This window comes from Zosterops lateralis, assembly GCF_965231275.1.
Source record: "Zosterops lateralis genome assembly, chromosome: W".
Lineage (NCBI taxonomy): Eukaryota > Metazoa > Chordata > Aves > Passeriformes > Zosteropidae > Zosterops > Zosterops lateralis.
Genome location: NC_139801.1, coordinates 24499465 through 24517055, shown reverse-complemented (window position 1 = coordinate 24517055; position 17591 = coordinate 24499465). Strand labels below are relative to the sequence as shown.

Sequence of the window (17591 nt, the reverse complement as noted above, 5' to 3'; positions counted from 1 at the left end):
ATGCATGAAGGCTTCCCAGTGAGAATAAACAAATGCATTTTTTAATGGGATGATAGATCAGCCTAGACAAAAAATATCTCTATACTATCTGCTTTGACATGTATATATAGAGAGGGTGGCACCATTTACTATTTTCAGTCTTATTTGGGTTATCCTGTGTCTGCTGAGATTACTAATTCTCCAACAAAGAAACCACAGTGTAAGACTGAACAAGCTCCTAGTTCATAACCTTCTTCTGAATCAGAATTGCATGTACATCAATGTAAGAGATGTCAGCTTAATTTGTTTCTAACAAGCAGTTTCATGAACTAGAGTTCTAATAAACTTTGCATACCAACAGATATGTATTCCATGTTTTATTGTGTTCTCCAGTGTCCTGGGTTGCAGTGTAAGATGTACACAAAGTATTTATTCTATCACCATCTTCATGAACTGTTGAAACCAGGTGGGCTAGTGTTTTCCCAAGCCCCCTGCCTTTTCTGCTAATGGCCTTTCGAGTGTCTTCTGCTAATGGCCCATTCACGCCTTTGGGGGTGTCTTCTGCTAATGGCCCATGAGTCACGGGTAACTCTCTCCAGGGGTTATCTCTGTTAATGGGCCATCAAGGACCCATTTCACACTTCTCATGCTATTGTGAGATGCTCTGCCCAGGGGGAGGAGCCAAGCATTCTCACCTGGATATAAGCTGGTATGTGGGACAGTGCAGGTAGCACTTATCCACTGGATTCCCAGAGGACCAGAGCTCCCAGACCTTTCTACAGGATCACTGCTTCAGGAAGAGCACCTCACCTGGACTGCTTCCACCATCCTGCTCAGGTTGTATTCTGACTCTGTCAGTGATCCTTTGTGTTATTGTATTTATTTTATTTTACTTTTACCTTTTTACCTTTCTTCTTATTAAATTATATCTCTGACTTGGAGCCTCTCATTCATTTTGCTTTCAAACCACAACATTTTTTTGGTGCCCAACGTGGGGCAGAGGCACTGAGAAAAGTCAGATCTACAGTTTTGTATTTGAGAAGACACCTGTTTGCTATGATGCTCAACATGCTTACATGTGTCTTATACCTATCACTTTATATTTTTCCACACATGGGGTACTATCTGCCGGTCTTAATGCTCCTGTGTAGACCAGGGTATGGTACTAAAATTGCCTTATTGGTCTACTATGCCCATTGCTTGATAAACTCCGAAGCAATGAACAGCATTCAGAATATATACCCAGTTTTGGATTCGTGTCCTGGTCTAGGATGCTACATCTGGAGCCTCAACAATCTCACTCAGCCCCTGTGGGGAGGAGTAAAGAATGATTTTTTCCAGCTTTTTAGGCACCACACAAAAGTTTTTGAAAATATTGAGTACCCTCTGGATGCCAAGGACAGTATTATGTTATTGTCATCCCTGCTTTCTCTTCTCTGCACAGCCCTTTGTTTTTTCTGCACCATACTTAGGAACAAAACACTACCTGGTGTGATACAGCATGTTCCTAAGGAAGAGGAAGAGGGAAAGAGAAGCAAAGCAACAGCATCAGCGTCTACACAGACTATTGCAGAGGAGAAAGAAGCCAAAAGTGAATCAACAGTGTCTGCATCTACACAGACCATCGCAGAAGAGAAAGAAGCCAAAAATGAATCAACAGTATCCGTGTCTACACAGACTGTCACAGAGGAAAAGGGAACCAAAGGCAAGGCAACAGTGTCCTCATCTACACAGACCACCACAGAGAAGAAAGAAGCCAAAAGTGAGGCAACAGTGTCCACATCTACGCAGACTGTCACAGAAGAGAAAAGAACCAAAGGTGCCGTCAGCATCTCCACACAAACCGTTACTGAACTAGAACAACCTAAACCAGTAGCAGTTGCCACCACTCAGAAAAAGAAGTCAAGGAGCAAATCAGTCCGCGTAGTGACTGACGAAGATGCAGCAGGACCTTCACAGCCAGCAGAGGAGACAGAGATAGAGATCATCACTCGCTCTCTATCCCTGAGTGAGTTGCGTGACCTGCGAAGGGATTTCACCCGCCAGACCAACGAGTCCATCCTGACCTGGCTGCTCCGCATCTGGGACGCTGCAGCCAATGACACCATTCTGGATGGAATTGAGGCTAGGCAACTGAGATCGCTGTCCCGGGATGTGGTCATTGACCAGAGGATTGGGAAAACCCAAGAACCTCTCAGCCTCTGGCAGCGACTGCTGACAAGTGTGAAAGACAGATACCTTTGTAAAGAAGACCTCCAAGTGCACCAAGGCAAATAGAGCACAATAGAACAAGGTACCCAACGCCTGAGGAAATTGGCTGTGCTGGAGATCATTTTTTCAGAAAACTAGAGATTTCCTAAAAACCCAGATGATGTCCAGTGCACATCACGGATGTGGCTGAGACTTGCACGGCTTAGACCAGAGATGCACTCACGTTACCTGGCAACACTGCAATGAAGGGAAGGTGAGGACAAGGTGGGTGTCTTGGCTAATAAATTAAGAATTTACGAGGACACTGTCATCGCCCCAGTTCGCACCCATGTCTCGTCTGTGGAAACAAGACTGGCTGAGCAAGTCCGGAGCTTGATTGAAGAAGGCCATCAGAAATTAAAAGAACTTAAGGAAGAAATTTACCATATCTCACCAGAGCCGACGAGAGTCTCTGCCATTAGGAGCAGGCGTCCCCCAGCCAGGGAGAGAAGATACACACCACGGGGTAACCTCTGGTCTTTTCTTAGAGAGCATGGAGAAGATATGAAGAAGTGGGATGGAAAACCCACTTCCGCTTTAGCAGCCCGGGTACATGAACTGAAAAGAGGAACACCTACCACAAGAAGCCCATCTAGAATCAAGGTTGCCCCAGTCTCTCAGAACTCCAGACAATGCAGGAATGATGATATGACTGATCCTCTGGAAGGGACCTCAGAAACATACATACAGGAGGAGAACAATGTATGCCATGACCAGAAATAGGGGTGCCCTGCCTCTAGCCAGGAAGAGGAAAGGGATAATCGGATCTACTGGACTGTGTGGATCCCATGGCCTGGCACATCTGACCCACAAGAATATACGGAGTTGGTTGACACTGGGGCCCAATGTACCATGATGCCATCAAGGTATGTAGGAACAGAATCCATCTCTATTTCTGGGGTGACAGGAGGGTCCCAGGAACTGACTGTATTAGAGGCTGAAGTGAGTTTAACTGGGGACGAGTGGTAAAAACACCCCATCGCGACTGGTCCAGAGGCCCCATGCATTCTCGGCATAGACTATCTCAAGAATGGATATTTCAAAGACCCGAAAGGATATCGTTGGGCTTTTGGAATAGCTGCAGTTGAGAAAGAAAACATCAGACAGTTGAATACTTTGCCTGGTCTCTCAGATGACCCCTCTGCTGTGGGACTGCTGAGAGTCGAAGAACAACAGGTACCAACTGCCACAACAACAGTACACCGCCGCCAATACCGCACTAACAAAGACTCTGTGTTTCCCATACATGAGATGAGTCGTAAACTGGAGAGCCAAGGAGTGGTCAGTAAGACTCATTCACCTTTTAACAGCCCAATATGGCCTGTGCGTAAGTCCAGTGGAGAATGGAGACTGACAGTGGATTACCGTGCTTTGAATGAAGTCACGCCACCACTGAGCGCTGCTGTGCCAGACATGTTAGAGCTTCAGTATGAGCTGGAGTCCAAGGCAGCAAAGTGGTATGCGACCACTGATATTGCCAATGCCTTCTTCTCCATTCCTTTGGCAGCACAGTGCAGGCCCCAGTTTGCTTTCACCTGGAAGGGCGTGCAGTACACCTGAAACCGACTGCCCCAGGGGTGGAAACACAGCCCCACCATCTGCCATGGGCTGATCCAGGCTGCACTGGAGAAGGGTGAGGCTCCGGAACATCTGCAGTACATCGACGACATCATCGTATAGGGAAACGCCCCAGGGGAGGTTTTTGAGAAAGGAGAGAAGATTATCCAAATTCTGTTGAAAGCTGGTTTTGCCATTAAACAAAGTAAGGTTAAGGGACCAGCTCAAGAAATCCAGTTCCTGGGAGTCAAGTGGCAAGATGGACGTCGCCAAATCCCCACAGAGATAATAAACAAGATCACTGCCATGTCCCCACCTACCAACAAGAAAGAAACACAAGCTTTCCTAAGTGCCATAAGCTTCTGGAGGATGCACATTCCTGAGTACAGTCAGATCGTGAGCCCTCTCTATCTGGTTACTCGCAAGAAGAACGATTTCCACTGGGGCCCTGAACAGCAACAAGCCTTTGTTCAGATCAAACAAGAGATTGCTCACGCAGTAGCCCTTGGCCCAGTCAGGACGGGACCAGATGTGAAGAATGTGCTTTACTCTGCAGCCGGGAACAACGGTCTGTCCTGGAGCCTGTGGCAGAAAGTGCCTGGGGAGACTCGAGGCCGACCATTGGGATTCTGGAGCCGAAGTTACAGAGGCTCTGAAGCCAACTACACTCCCACAGAGAAGGAGATCTTGGCCGCCTATGAAGGAGTTCAAGCTGCCTCAGAAGTGATTGGCACTGGAACACAGCTGCTTCTGGCACCCTGATTACCAGTGCTGGGGTGGATGTTTAAGGGAAAGGTTCTCTCCACACATCATGCCACTGACACCACATGGAGCAAATGGATTGCTCTCATCACACAGCGCGCCCGTATTGGAAACCCAAATCGCCCTGGGATTCTGGAAGTTATAACAAACTGGCCAGAAGGTGAGAATTTTGGATTATCGTCTGAAGAAGAAGAAAAGCAAGTAACACGTGCCGAGGAAGCCCCACCATACAATGAGCTACCGGAGACTGAAAAACGATACCCTCTCTTCACTGATGGCTCCTGTCGAATTGTAGGTGCTAACCGGAAATGGAAAGCTGCAGTTTGGAACCCCACACGACAAGTTGCACAGGCTACCGAGGGATAAGGTGGGTCGAGTCAGGTTGCAGAGCTTAAAGCTGTCCAGCTGGCTTTGGATATTGCTGAACGAGAGGAATAGCCGAAGCTCTATCTCTACACTGACTCATGGATGGTAGCTAATGCTCTGTGGAGATGGCTGAATCGCTGGAAAAAGGCCAACTGGCAGCGCAGAGGAAAACCCATCTGGGCCGCTGACATTTGGCAGGACATCGCTGCCCGAGTAGAGAGACTGACCGTGAAGGTTCGACACGTGGACACACACGTACCCAAGAGCCGGGCTAATGAGGAGCATCACAACAACGAGCAGGTGGACAAAGCTGCCAAGGTGAAAGTATCACAGGTAGATCTGGACTGGCAGCACAAGGGAGAACTGTTCCTAGCTCATTGGGCCCATGATGCCTCTGGTCATCAAGGAAGAGATGCGACATACCGACGGGCCCGTGACCGAGGGGCGGACCTTACTATGGACAGCATCTCCCAGGTCATCCACAACTGTGAGACCTGCGCTGCAATCAAACAGGCCAAGCGAGTGAAGCCTCTGTGGTATGGTGAACGATGGCTGAAGTACAGGTATGGAGAAGCCTGGCAAAATGACTACATCACCCTTCCCCAAACCCGCCAAGGAAAGCGCTACGTGCTGACCATGGTGGAAGCCACCACCGGATGGCTGGAAACCTACCCTGTGCGTCATGCCACTGCCCGGAACACTATCCTAGGCCTGAAAAAACAAGTCCTGTGGAGACACGGCACCCCTGAGAGAATTGAGTCGGACAATGGGACCCATTTCAAAAACAGCCTTATAAACACCTGGGCCAGAAAACACGGTATTGAATGGATATATCACATTCCTTATCAGGCACCAGCTGCCGGAAAAGTTGAACGGTGCAATGGACTACTAAAGACTGCCCTGAAGGCACTTGGCAGGGGGACCTTCAAGAATTGGGAAATGAACTTAGCCAAAGCTACCTAGATGGTCAACACCCGAGGGTCTATTAATCGAGGTGGTCCTGCCCAGTCTGAACCCTTGCACACAATAGACAGAGATAAAGTCCCTGCAGTACATATGAAAGGGATTTTAGGGAAGGCTGTTTGAATTAATCCTGCCTCAGGAAAAGGCAGACCCATCCGTGGGATTGTCTTTGCTCAAGGACCTGGTCACACTTGGTGGGTAATGCAGAAAGATGGGGAAACCCATTGTGTACCACAGGGAGACTTAATTTTAAGTGAGAACAGTGTGTAACATTTTATTCTCTATGTGTATGCATATCTTTGTAAGAATGTATTGATTTGGATATGATGTAGATGGTAATAGAATAAGGGGTGGATTATATCCTGGTTTGCAGTGTAGGATGTACACAAAGTATTTATTCTATCACCATCTTCATGAACTGTTGAAACCAGGTGGGCTAGTGTTTTCCCAAGCCCCCTGCCTTTTCTGCTAATGGCCTTTCGAGTGTCTTCTGCTAATGGCCCATTAACGCCTTTAGGGGTGTCTTCTGCTAATGGCCCATGAGTCACGGGTAACTCCCTCCAGGGGTTATCTCTGTTAATGGGCCATCAAGGACACATTTCACACTTCTCATGCTATTGTGAGATGCTCTGCCCAGGGGGAGGAGCCAAGCATTCTCACCTGGATATAAGCTGGTATGTGGGACAGTGCAGGGCTTATCCACTGGATTCCCAGAGGACCAGAGCTACCATACCTGTCTACAGGATCACTGCTTCAGGAAGAGCACCTCATCTGGACTGCTTCCACCATCCTGCTCGGGTTGTATTCTGACTCTGTCAGTGATCCTTTGTGTTATTGTATTTATTTTATTTTACTTTTACCTTTTTACCTTTCTTCTTATTAAATTATATCTCTAACTTGGAGCCTCTCATTCATTTTGCTTTCAAACCACAACATCCAGTTGAAGCTTTTCCTGTAACTTAAATATTTTTAAGACATCTTGTTCACATGGATTGTCTGTTTCCCAACAGGACATATAAGCACAATGATATTTTTCCCTTAAGCAGAATGCCTAATAGGATCTTTATGTTCTGCCTAATGGCAAATTTTCACAAAACCTATTCACCTATATCAAATTTGGATCTAATCAACCACTGGGGACAAAGACTTTCTGACTGCATGAGCCTCATTTTCTCAAAGAAAGAGGCAAAAAAAGACTATGAAGAGGATCCAGGAAACTCTCAGTTATTTTTTGCAGTCTACTTGCCCATAGAGCTGTGAAGATTTTCCAAATGTCTATCTTCCTTGTTACAAATTGAACTCATTGTTTCCTATCCTCATCGTCATGGAGAAAACTGGTTGTTCTCCTCTTCATAATTACCTTCTTTTAAAATTTTGAAGATGTATATTTTTTTTCACTCTTTTCTTTACTAAATTGGACAAACTCAGACTTCTCATTCTATTCTGAAATTATTTTCTTTACAAACTCCTTATAGTTCTGTTGCTCTTCTCAAATATCTTTTAAGATGAGTAGATTTGGTGTCCTAATCTGTATACAGTATTTCAATTATGCCTTACCAGCAGCTAAAGTAATAGTAAATACTAGCAGTAAAGATGCAAAAGTCTAACACAAAATTACTTCTGATCATAGACTGAATTTGCTTTGTTCTGCTGCATCATGCTGAGATTCTGTTTCAATATAGCCACTAAACATTTTTCTGCAACTGTGCCACTTAGACAATAATTTTCCATTGTACATTTTCATAGTGCATATGCACTTGACTTTATGGAATTTTATCATATACAATCATAATTCACTGGGAAATTGATACAGGTAGACACACACACATTCTGGAAGATACTTCCCTTATTCACCAACTGCAATTCAACAAAGCAATTTACTTTATTAAGGTGTCTATGAAGTAAAACCTTCATAAGGCCATCAAGATATGGTTCATACTCTTCCAATGTTTGTTCCACACTAAGGACAGCAATTACTGTGTAGGCAAATTCACATATTCATGCCCACTTCTTTGCATAAACTAATTGCTACTCCTTGGAAAACACAGATACAGAAAGTCAGTCCATTTTATTTACAAAGTAATAAGTCCTAAGCCAAATTTAATAATTCTTCCATATTACAAGAAAGCATTTAGGCATCTTACAAGACTGAGGCTTGGCCTTACATCTTCTTGATCTCATTGGAACTTTATTAAAAGCAAGGACTTAATTAAATGATAAATGTATCTAATAAAGATGGATGGACTTAAACACACTTGAATACTTGGCTAAAACAGTGAGCCCTACATGAGCTCAGTGTTTTCTAGGACTGGAACCATAATTTTCCATATGAGTAGCAGGAATGAGCGCAAACTTGTCAAAATAGATGTACTCCATGCATGGACTGAATGCACTTCTAGCTGCTAAAACATGTTCAGCCCACTAAAACAGACTAGAGTTAGTCCAAAGTCAAACTCATGTCACTAAGCATGATGCATTTAGTGTGGACATCATACTGTCACCCCCAAATGACTCAGTAGAGCGATGCACTCCTTTGTGCTCTGCTAGTTACTGAAACAGGCACAGCCAGTGACCACTGTTAGAGACAGGATAATAAGTTGAATGGATCTTTTTGCCATTCCACATTATGTTCTTATGATCTACCAGTTCCCCACCATACATGTCCTATTTCATGACCATAATGTTTGGAGGCCATAAGAAGTTAAAACATTTAATATTAAGGAAACAGGAAGAGAAAGAAGAGAGTTAACAAGGTTTGGACAGTTTTAACTTAGAAGACAAGCTATCCTTACTCACATATATTGTAGTTTGAGATTTTTCACAAATGCCTGATGGGACACAAACCTTAAGCCTGAATCCACCACAGTCCTGTGAAAATATATAAAACTTAGAATAGTTACTTTAAAATACAATTAAAAGAATAATGATAATTTTTAAAATAAGAATGTGGATGAAATAACTAGGCTGAACTGAAAGCTCTACAGCTGTCTTCTATAATGCAAAATGTTAGCCCTATTCTTTCATGAGATATGTAAATGTTTCTGCATGAGAAATAATGAAATATAATTATTCCATATACTCACAGATTTTTAAGTCCAACGTAAAATCCAGCTTCATTATTATTGATACTTTCTAATTTCTGCTGGTTTGCAATGTAACTGTTGAAAAAGACAAAAAAAAAAAGTAAGGAAGTGGCTCCTTCCATGGTTTTGATTGATGAGAAGTCAGCTATGAAGTCTGAAAGCCAGAAGTGGTTGCTGATCTATTACACTATGTTTGGTTTACATGACAAGTTTTGGTAGCAGGAGGGGCAGCATAGGTGGCTAATGTGAAGAGATGCCAGAAACTTCCCCCATGTTGAACAGAGCCAATTCCAGATGGCTCCAAGACACTCACTTCTGGCCAAAGCTGAGCAGATCAGTGATACTGATGGCAACACTGTGATAACATTTAGGAAAGAGCAAAAGCTGCTGCACAACAGCAGCTGAGATGTTGTGTTGCTTCGCGTATCTGTCTCTCAGGCCAGTCCAGCGTTCGGCTGGGCCACCCTGCTAGCTCTGATACGCCCAACAGTACCTTTGCGTGGGTCTTTGGCTCCACAGTACCTTTTGCCTTAGCTGTCACGGCCGTGGTTCGAAAGAGGGGACACTCTAAGGCTCAGGAAGAAGGTTTTATTCGGGGAACACAGGGGTGGTCCCTGGTTCCAGGCCTGTGCCTCTGGAGAGTGACCCCGGGCCTGGTTTGCAGGGAGTTTTTGTTCACCACAAATCTCAGGGGTGGGCACAAGTTACAAGACCAATGAAACAAAGCAAGGTGGGTAAGGCCAAATGCAATACACAACATTAACAAATCAGGTTGATTAAGGTGGGGTCCTCGGAGATCCACCAATCACTGTCCGACACCTCTCCGAGGGTTTTGGGCCTGGGGGTGATGGGCATGGGGGGGGAGAATATACATTGTGATGGGGGAAAATACAATAGGATGACCAAAACTCTGGGCAGAGGATTAGGTTGCCTTGGCAACTCTTATCAACTTCTGATAAGAACAATCCAAGACAAGAACTTTACCTGGCTAGGGTTAAAGTCCAAATCACATCAAACTTACAACTAAAAAACCTATGAAACAATTTCAGCACCCCCACAATGTTGTGGTGTGCATTTGAGTTTTCTGAAGTTCTGTATGGTTTTTATGTTTTATTATCTGTTTAAAATGGTTTATTCCTAACATCCCCATCCCCAAACCCCCTGATGGTCTCCTCCCTGAGGGACCCTGTCAATCACCTTGTTAGATCTGGAATCTTCTGAGAAGAAAGCCCTGGGATTCAGTTTAGGTGAGGGGGCAACACCTTTTTCCTTTGTTCTGTTAAGTTCCCCTGTTCTGGGTCACACCCTCTCTCCCCTGCTATTGGTTCTGGGTTCTCCCATCCTGGGGGACACTCCCCGAGTTCTTAAAGAGAAGCCCGGAGCCTTGCACTTGCACATGGGCAGCTCCCGGGACAGGAATAAAGCCTGGTGAAACCCAAGCAAGTGTCCACTCTTTCTTTCATGCCGCTGATCATGCTCCAGCCTGGGGTCCAGACCTGCCAAAACCTCCATCATATCGTGGCCAGGAGCAAGTTAGCCAGTGGGCAGCTCTGAAGCTGTGATACTGAGAGAGACAAGCAAGAAAAATGTGAGAAAAACAACTCTGCAGACACTAAGGCCAGAGAAGGAAGGAGAGGAGGTATTCCAGGTGCCAGAGAAGAGATTCCCTTGCAGCACATGGTGAAGACCATTGTTGCCAAATGAAGAATTGTTTGCACCTAGTGGGTTAATACAATGCTTGTTCTTAAAAAAACCACTGGCCCATGGAACTGCACAGTGCTTATTCTGTAGGATCCTGTTAAATATTGGCCAATAAGAACTGGAGAGTAACCAGCCCAGTTATGCCAACTTTTCACCAGGCGGTCAAGTATGAATTTGGGGTTGTTGACTATCAGGGACCACCAAAGAGACCCCTGTGACAGAAGAATGCATGCGCCAATAGGAGGGAACATATGTTAATGGTTTTGGGGAAATGATTATCATATGTATGTTTATTCTGGGAAAATCAATGAATATGCATGTAAAATATGGTACATAAACAGGAGCTTTTTCTGTACTCAGCATGCACAATACTTTGGAGGAGATATCCCCTCCTGTGTCCAGCCAAATAAAGTATGCCTGCTTATTAATGCTACATTGGTGTTAAGGAGTTTTCTTTTTACCAGTTTCTGGTAACACCATGATGAAGCAGGTTGTTCCCCCCTGCAGCCCATGGAAGACCACAGTGGAGCAGATATCTACCTGCAACCTGTGGAGGACCACACTCTGGAGCAGGTGGATGTTTCCTGAAGGAAAGTGTGACCCTTTGGAGAGCCTATGCAGGAGCAGGTTTTCTGTCAGGACCTGTGACCCTGGAGAGCATCTATGCTGGAGCAGTCCATTCTTGATGGACTGTACCCTGTGGAAATGACTCATGCTGGAACAGTTAATGAAGGACTGTATCTTGTCGAAGGGACCCCATGCTGGAGCAGGGGAAGAGCGTGAGGATGGAGAAGAAGCCAAGACAAAGAGTTATGAATTGACCATAACCCTCACTCCCCATCCTTGTGCATCACTCTGGGGGAGGAGGTAGACAAGTGAGGAGTCAAATTGAACCTGGGAAGAAGGAAGGGGTGGAGGGAAGCTGTATTTTAGATTGGGATTTATTTCTAACTACCCCATACTGATATTATTGACAATAATTTAAATTAATTTCCCAAAGTCAGGCCCGTTTTGCCAATAGCAGTAATTGCTGGGTGATCTCCCGTGAACTTTTCATCATACTTTTTCTCCTTGTTCAGTTGAGGAGATGCAGTGATAGAGCAGCTTGGTGTGCATCTAAGAGCCAGCCAAGGTCAACCCACCATATGCAATTAACCCTGAGCTCTAGTTAAAGCACCTGAAAAGCAAATGTGCTCATAAAAATCTTCTCTAACTTTTATTATTGTAGTATGGGGCTGTTGGAGGATGAATTGAGTTTTGCACATGGAAAATGAATTAATTAAGGAAAGAAGTCACCCTGAAAACACAATAAAGCTGCATCATGATGTTTTCCAGGACACTGCTTCATGGATTTTACAACATGAAAAGGGACAACTTTCATGGTAGTAGCACAGTTGCTCACATTTACATTTGGGGCAGACTGTCCTAATCTTATTTCCCTCATATTGTTCTTAACTTAATTGCCTGTTAAATTCATTTTCTTCCTTTCCCAAAGTAGTTACAGGTTTGTTTTTTAAGGTGTGGAAATAGGAAAACAAAAAAAAAAAAAAAGGGAGGCTAGACTTCATTATATTACATACACAGATGGAATTAAGAGAAAACAAACTGTCATAATAGACCAAAGTACTGTCAATCCTCACATATTGTGAATTTCTGTTTGAACCCAAAAAAGATGTGGGAATACAAGCTACTATTTTGCATGATTACCATGCAAGATCTATGAATGACCAGTGATATCCCACAGATTGGAAATTAAAATGCTGTACAGATAATACAGGGGATGATACATAGTTTCTCTGTTTTGCAGACAGAAAAAAGTTTCACAGTGCAAATCATGCTGTCTGGGAAGGAGGAATCAGAGGAAAGTGCAATTCAACTGACATTATGAGCAGAAACATAATTCTGATGTGGGAAATCACCTTGTCAGAGTTCATGCATTTCAAAAGATAATCCCAGTCACAGACAAATTGAAACAGATTCATTTGTATTTTCATAATAAGTATTCAGAATTAAGCAAAGCTACAATACAGTACATATTCATAAACAAGAGTATTTATTTTGCTAGAATAAAACTTGTTTTCGCTTTAGGTGTTTCTTGTATTTAAAGGAACTGATGAATTGGAGAAGAAAGTGTTTTGCTTTCCCAAAGAAAATAAACTCCACCATAGCTGCTGTTTTAGAGAAATGTTTTGTGTGCCTGTGTATTGGGTCTGGCTGAGCTGGAGTTCATTTCCCCACAGCAGCTTTCCCAGTACTGTGCTTTGCATCAGGATCTGGAAATGTGTTGAGAATACACCAGTCTTTTGGCTACTGCTGAGCAGTGCTGGAACAGCATCAGCACTCTCTCCAACATTTCCCCCCATCAATAGGCTTGGGGAGGGCAAGATCCTGGGAGGAGACACAAACAGGACAGCTGACCCAAATTAACCAAAGGGATATTCCATGCCATATGACATCTGCTCAGATATAAAAGCTAAGAGAAGGAGGAGAAGGGGGGGGGGAGGGCATTTGTTATTAACAATATTTGCCTTACAGAGCAACGGTTACACATGCTGAAGCCCTGCTTCCTGGGAAGTGGCTGGACATGGCTTGCTAGTGGAAAGTAAAGAACAAACCATTTTTTTTTCCCTTTTTGCTTATGTGTGAACAACATTTGATTTTGCTTTAGTAAATTGCCTTATCTCGACCCAGAAGTCATTTTCCATCTTATTATCTCTCCCCTGTCCAGCTGGGGAGTGATAGAGCAACTTGATGGGCACCTGACATCCAATCAAGGTCAACCCACCACAGCCCATTTCCCAACAGAAGTTTGAGAATCCTAAGCAGCTGGACTTTCCTGTAAGCTGCAAAGATAAGTTAGACTGCGGTCTTGCAAAGCACCAGGAAAAGCAAAAAAAATCCCCTAATGGGATTCATTGCCTCTTGAAAAAATAAAGGCAGACAAAAGACATGATACTGGACAGAACATGTTACCACAGCATCATATTGTTGCCAGATGAAAAATCATCTGCACCTGGTGAGCTAACACAATGCTTATTCTTCAAAAACCACTGGCCTATGGAACTGCACAATGTCCATTCTGTAAGAAGAACTGGAAAGCAACCAGCCCAGTTGTGCCAACTTTTACCAGTTCACCAGGTGGTCAGGTATGACTTTGAGGTCACTAACCACGAAGGATTACCAAAGAGACCCCCCATGGCAGAAGAATGCATGCATAAAGGGGAGGGAAAATATGCTAATGATTTCAGGGAGATGATTATTGCATGTATGCTTATTCTTGGAAAATCAATGAATCTATGTAAAATATAGTATATAATCAGGAGTTTTTCTGTATTCAGCATGCATGATATTTCAGAAGAAATATCCCCTTGTGCATCTGGCCAAATAAAGAATGCCTGCTTCTTAATGTTATGTTGCTGTTAAGGAGTTTTTTTTTATTTTTACCTATTTTTGGTAAAAATATGACATCAATATTTGCTCTTCAGGGTTTCTTATCCTAAGATTAACATGATGGACCCATTGTAAGGTGTCTTTCCTATATATCTTGAGCCCTTGTGGGGATTTTTAAATTAATCTGATTTCATCCCTTGGAGTTTATTAATCTATTTTTCATTTGTTGGTTGATTTATGCATTTTGCCAATTTAAAACTATGAGAAGTCTAGTAAAGGCTATCAGTCCTGCCATTTGAGAGTCCTGTAAGTAGGTGATCTTACTGACTTTGAATTTTCTTTGGAAAAGAACAGAGGATTTAATTCTCATCTTATGAGACTCAAGACTCAGAACTTAGCCTTAAGACTTAGACCTCATCATGATAAAAGCAAGAAATATCAAAGGTATCTTCCTCAATCTCTTCTCAACACTGAATAAACAAGCACCCTGCAAGACCAGGAGACAGTGCAAATGAGGAACAGCAGAAATTAAAGAAAATGGACAGCGAAACACAGAGGGAGAAGGGACTCAGAAGAGTAAAAGAAGAAACTGAGCAACAATTTTCTGACAGGAACTACCATAACCCAGTTCCATCACTTAAACATATTTATCGCAAATCCAGATCTGACATTGCAATTTTAATAATAAAAACATTTAACCACAACCTCCAGCTATGAGAAGCTACAAAACTGACATGAGTTACAGTGTCACATTGAAATATATCTGTGCTTTACATTCTGTGGTAAGCCAGTGTCTTTAACTAAGGCAACTTAAGGGGACAGACACTCCAAAATGTTACCTCCCCTTTAGTTTTAACCAATTATTTTCCACCAAAAAGGAGAAATGAATACGAGTAGAGACAAGTGAAAACATGTCCTAGGGTGACTTTACGATGCTTGTATCCCCAATCATCTATCCTGTTTATGTTAGATATTATGTTCTGTACCTTTAAGACTGGTTCTGAGAGCGAAGTGGGGAGAAAGAGAAGCGCCGAGTTTGTTTTCAGAAACTACACTCACTTCTCCACATTCCACTCCTGGACTATGTTGTCTGCAGAACGGACAGACAGCGGGACAGAGATCTCCTTTGCTTTTAGTTGGTTTTAGATAGCTGAGGCAGAGAAGTTCCCTGGACTGTTTTGTTTCTTTCCTTTTTCTTGGAACTGTTTGAACCTACTCTAGACTAAAAACCCAGAACACCAGGAGCTCACACCTGTGGCCCACCAGGGCCTAGACCTCGGCATTTTCCAGCACTGGAGGGACTGATAAGAGACTGAGCGAACTGAGCTACACTCCCCAACAAAGACTTTGAGTTTGCCATCTCTTTGAACAGCAAGAGGTTTTATTGTTTCACATTATTCTTTTTTTATGCTTGTGGGTACTTTACTTGTTAAACAAACAAATGTTTTTTTCCACTTTTCTCCAAGGAAATATTTTCCTGAACCAGTTGGGGGAGGGGCAACTTGAATTTACTATTCTAAAAGGACCCCATTCAGAAGTTTTCTCCCAAATTTGCCCTAAGCCAGGACAAAACATATCAGTTTGGGTTTTTTTAATGAAATAGCAACAGGCAAGAAAAAACACAGTAATAATCACTAGTTACAAAGTTGCTGAGGTCTTGCAGATTTTCCAGGAAAAAAGAGAAACCTAAAATGGTGGAGAAACCCTTCCCCTAAGATGGTGCTCTCCACAGATGACTATGTGGCTCAAAAGACAAAGGGAAAATGGCAGACAAGCCCTCCCCCCAAGATGCTTCCCTCTGCAGGCAACCACATGTTCCAAGAGAAAAAGGGAAAAGGGTTCAATCCCCACCCACAGATGTGGAGGAGGTCCCCCTAATTGTCCTGGGGAGCACAGAAGAAAATGGTGAAGACTCCCCTCTCTGGACCACACAGCTGAGAGAGAACAAAGGAAACAACATGGCAAACCATCCTCCACAGTTCCAAAACTCCCTCCATCACAAAAAAACAAACAACAGGAGCAGGGGAAAACAAAACCTGGAAAACCTATTTCTGTTCAAAAAGAGTCAATGCTGCTGGGGAGCTGATGCAGGCTTCCATGTGGTGGCTCAGCAGGCTTCCTCTCTCTCCCTTTCTGCCTTTTCCTTGGCCAGCTGAATCCAGCCAGTGTTGGCACTGCAGCCTCCAAACCACTGGTGTTGGTGCTGCTGTCTCGAGTCCCTGTTCTGATGGGGGACGAAGAAAACGGACTCCTGAGCACCAAAGAATGGTGGCTTAATCCCGACTAGCTTTGGCTTTGGCTTTGCACTGCAGACGGGTGTTGCCAAAATCACTCTGAAACAGTTTTGGATTGGGAAATGGAGCTTCTTGGGTTGCTACTCTTGCCATTCCACAAAGCGGCCTAAAGCAACCCACTCTGGAGCCCAGACAGAAATGAAAGAAGGTTTCTGCCTTGTGCTGCCTCAGCCCTCTCCCTGCCAGAAGGAAAGGGAAAAAGCAAAAGCCAAGGGGCAAGAGAGTTCTGCCTGAGTAGCCTGACCTTAAAAAGACCAAGGATTGAGAGGCAGACGGGGAAGACTGACTAGTGATCAGAATCCATTTTTACTGTCAGCTACATGTGCTTATATACCATTCTAGGAAGGCTAGTAATTTTTTTACTACAATGATTAGGTTAAACATCACATAAACAAACTTATACATTTTGCAGCATGTCTTGCTTGCAGAAGTTGATTCAATCTTCTTTTCCTGTGTCAGTCTTGATCCAATCTTCTTGTAATCTTCAAAGCTCTGTTCTTGCTAAGGCGTCTTGGTTATCAAACTGACTATGCTAATTAAATTCACAGTACTCTGTCCTGTGTACCCCAATATCTCCTACACTCTCCCAGCCCTGCATTTTCATTTCCGGATGCACCACCAGGTCTTAAAGAGACAGTAACAATTTTGGGCACAGATAGATATGGAATACAATAACATTTTGGGTTACCCAGGACAGCCTAAAGCAGTGTAAAAGAGCTCATCTCCACTGAAGTTTATGAAGCAATCACAATTTGCACCAGATTAAGATATGAGTGGGAGCAAAGCATCTATTAAAAAAAAATCAGTATTCATTCATAAGGGAACAAACAAAGAAACAAACAAAAGGAATTTGGAATGATTAAGCAACATAAATTAATTTTCCCCCCATCTTTCCCTTATTGCATCCCTTAAAAACAATTTAAAAAGAGTTTCACACTTTACTCTGAGCTAATACTAGGCTGCCTATGCTGAATGATTTCTGACTTTCCATAACTGTACTTTAAATAGGGAGTCAGAAGAAATTTTGTCTAAGTGCAAATACAAATTACTCAAAATAATAACTTATTCAATACATTTGTATACCACCCACTTAGTATAGAACATGACAGTAAAGGAAATTTTACACAATTGGAAATCCCTGAAGAGTAGACAGATGTACATTACCACAAGCAAGTCAAGTTCTCTTATAATTCCTTACTTGCTTAAAAAATCTTTTCAAATGTAAATCTTTGCAGCTATTTCACAT

At 43.3% G+C, this 17591-nt stretch overlaps 1 protein-coding gene across 1 annotated transcript in view; it reads right to left on the bottom strand.

Annotated features, from left to right (window-relative positions):
• LOC310922198 (BDNF/NT-3 growth factors receptor-like) overlaps positions 1–17591 on the bottom strand; it is a 96684-nt gene that overhangs the window by 15274 nt on the left and 63819 nt on the right. Inside the window, exon 3 of the mRNA XM_083882620.1 lies at positions 8961–9035. Within this exon, the coding sequence (XP_083738746.1) occupies positions 8961–9035 (75 nt within the window). The remainder of the gene's footprint in view (positions 1–8960; positions 9036–17591) is intronic.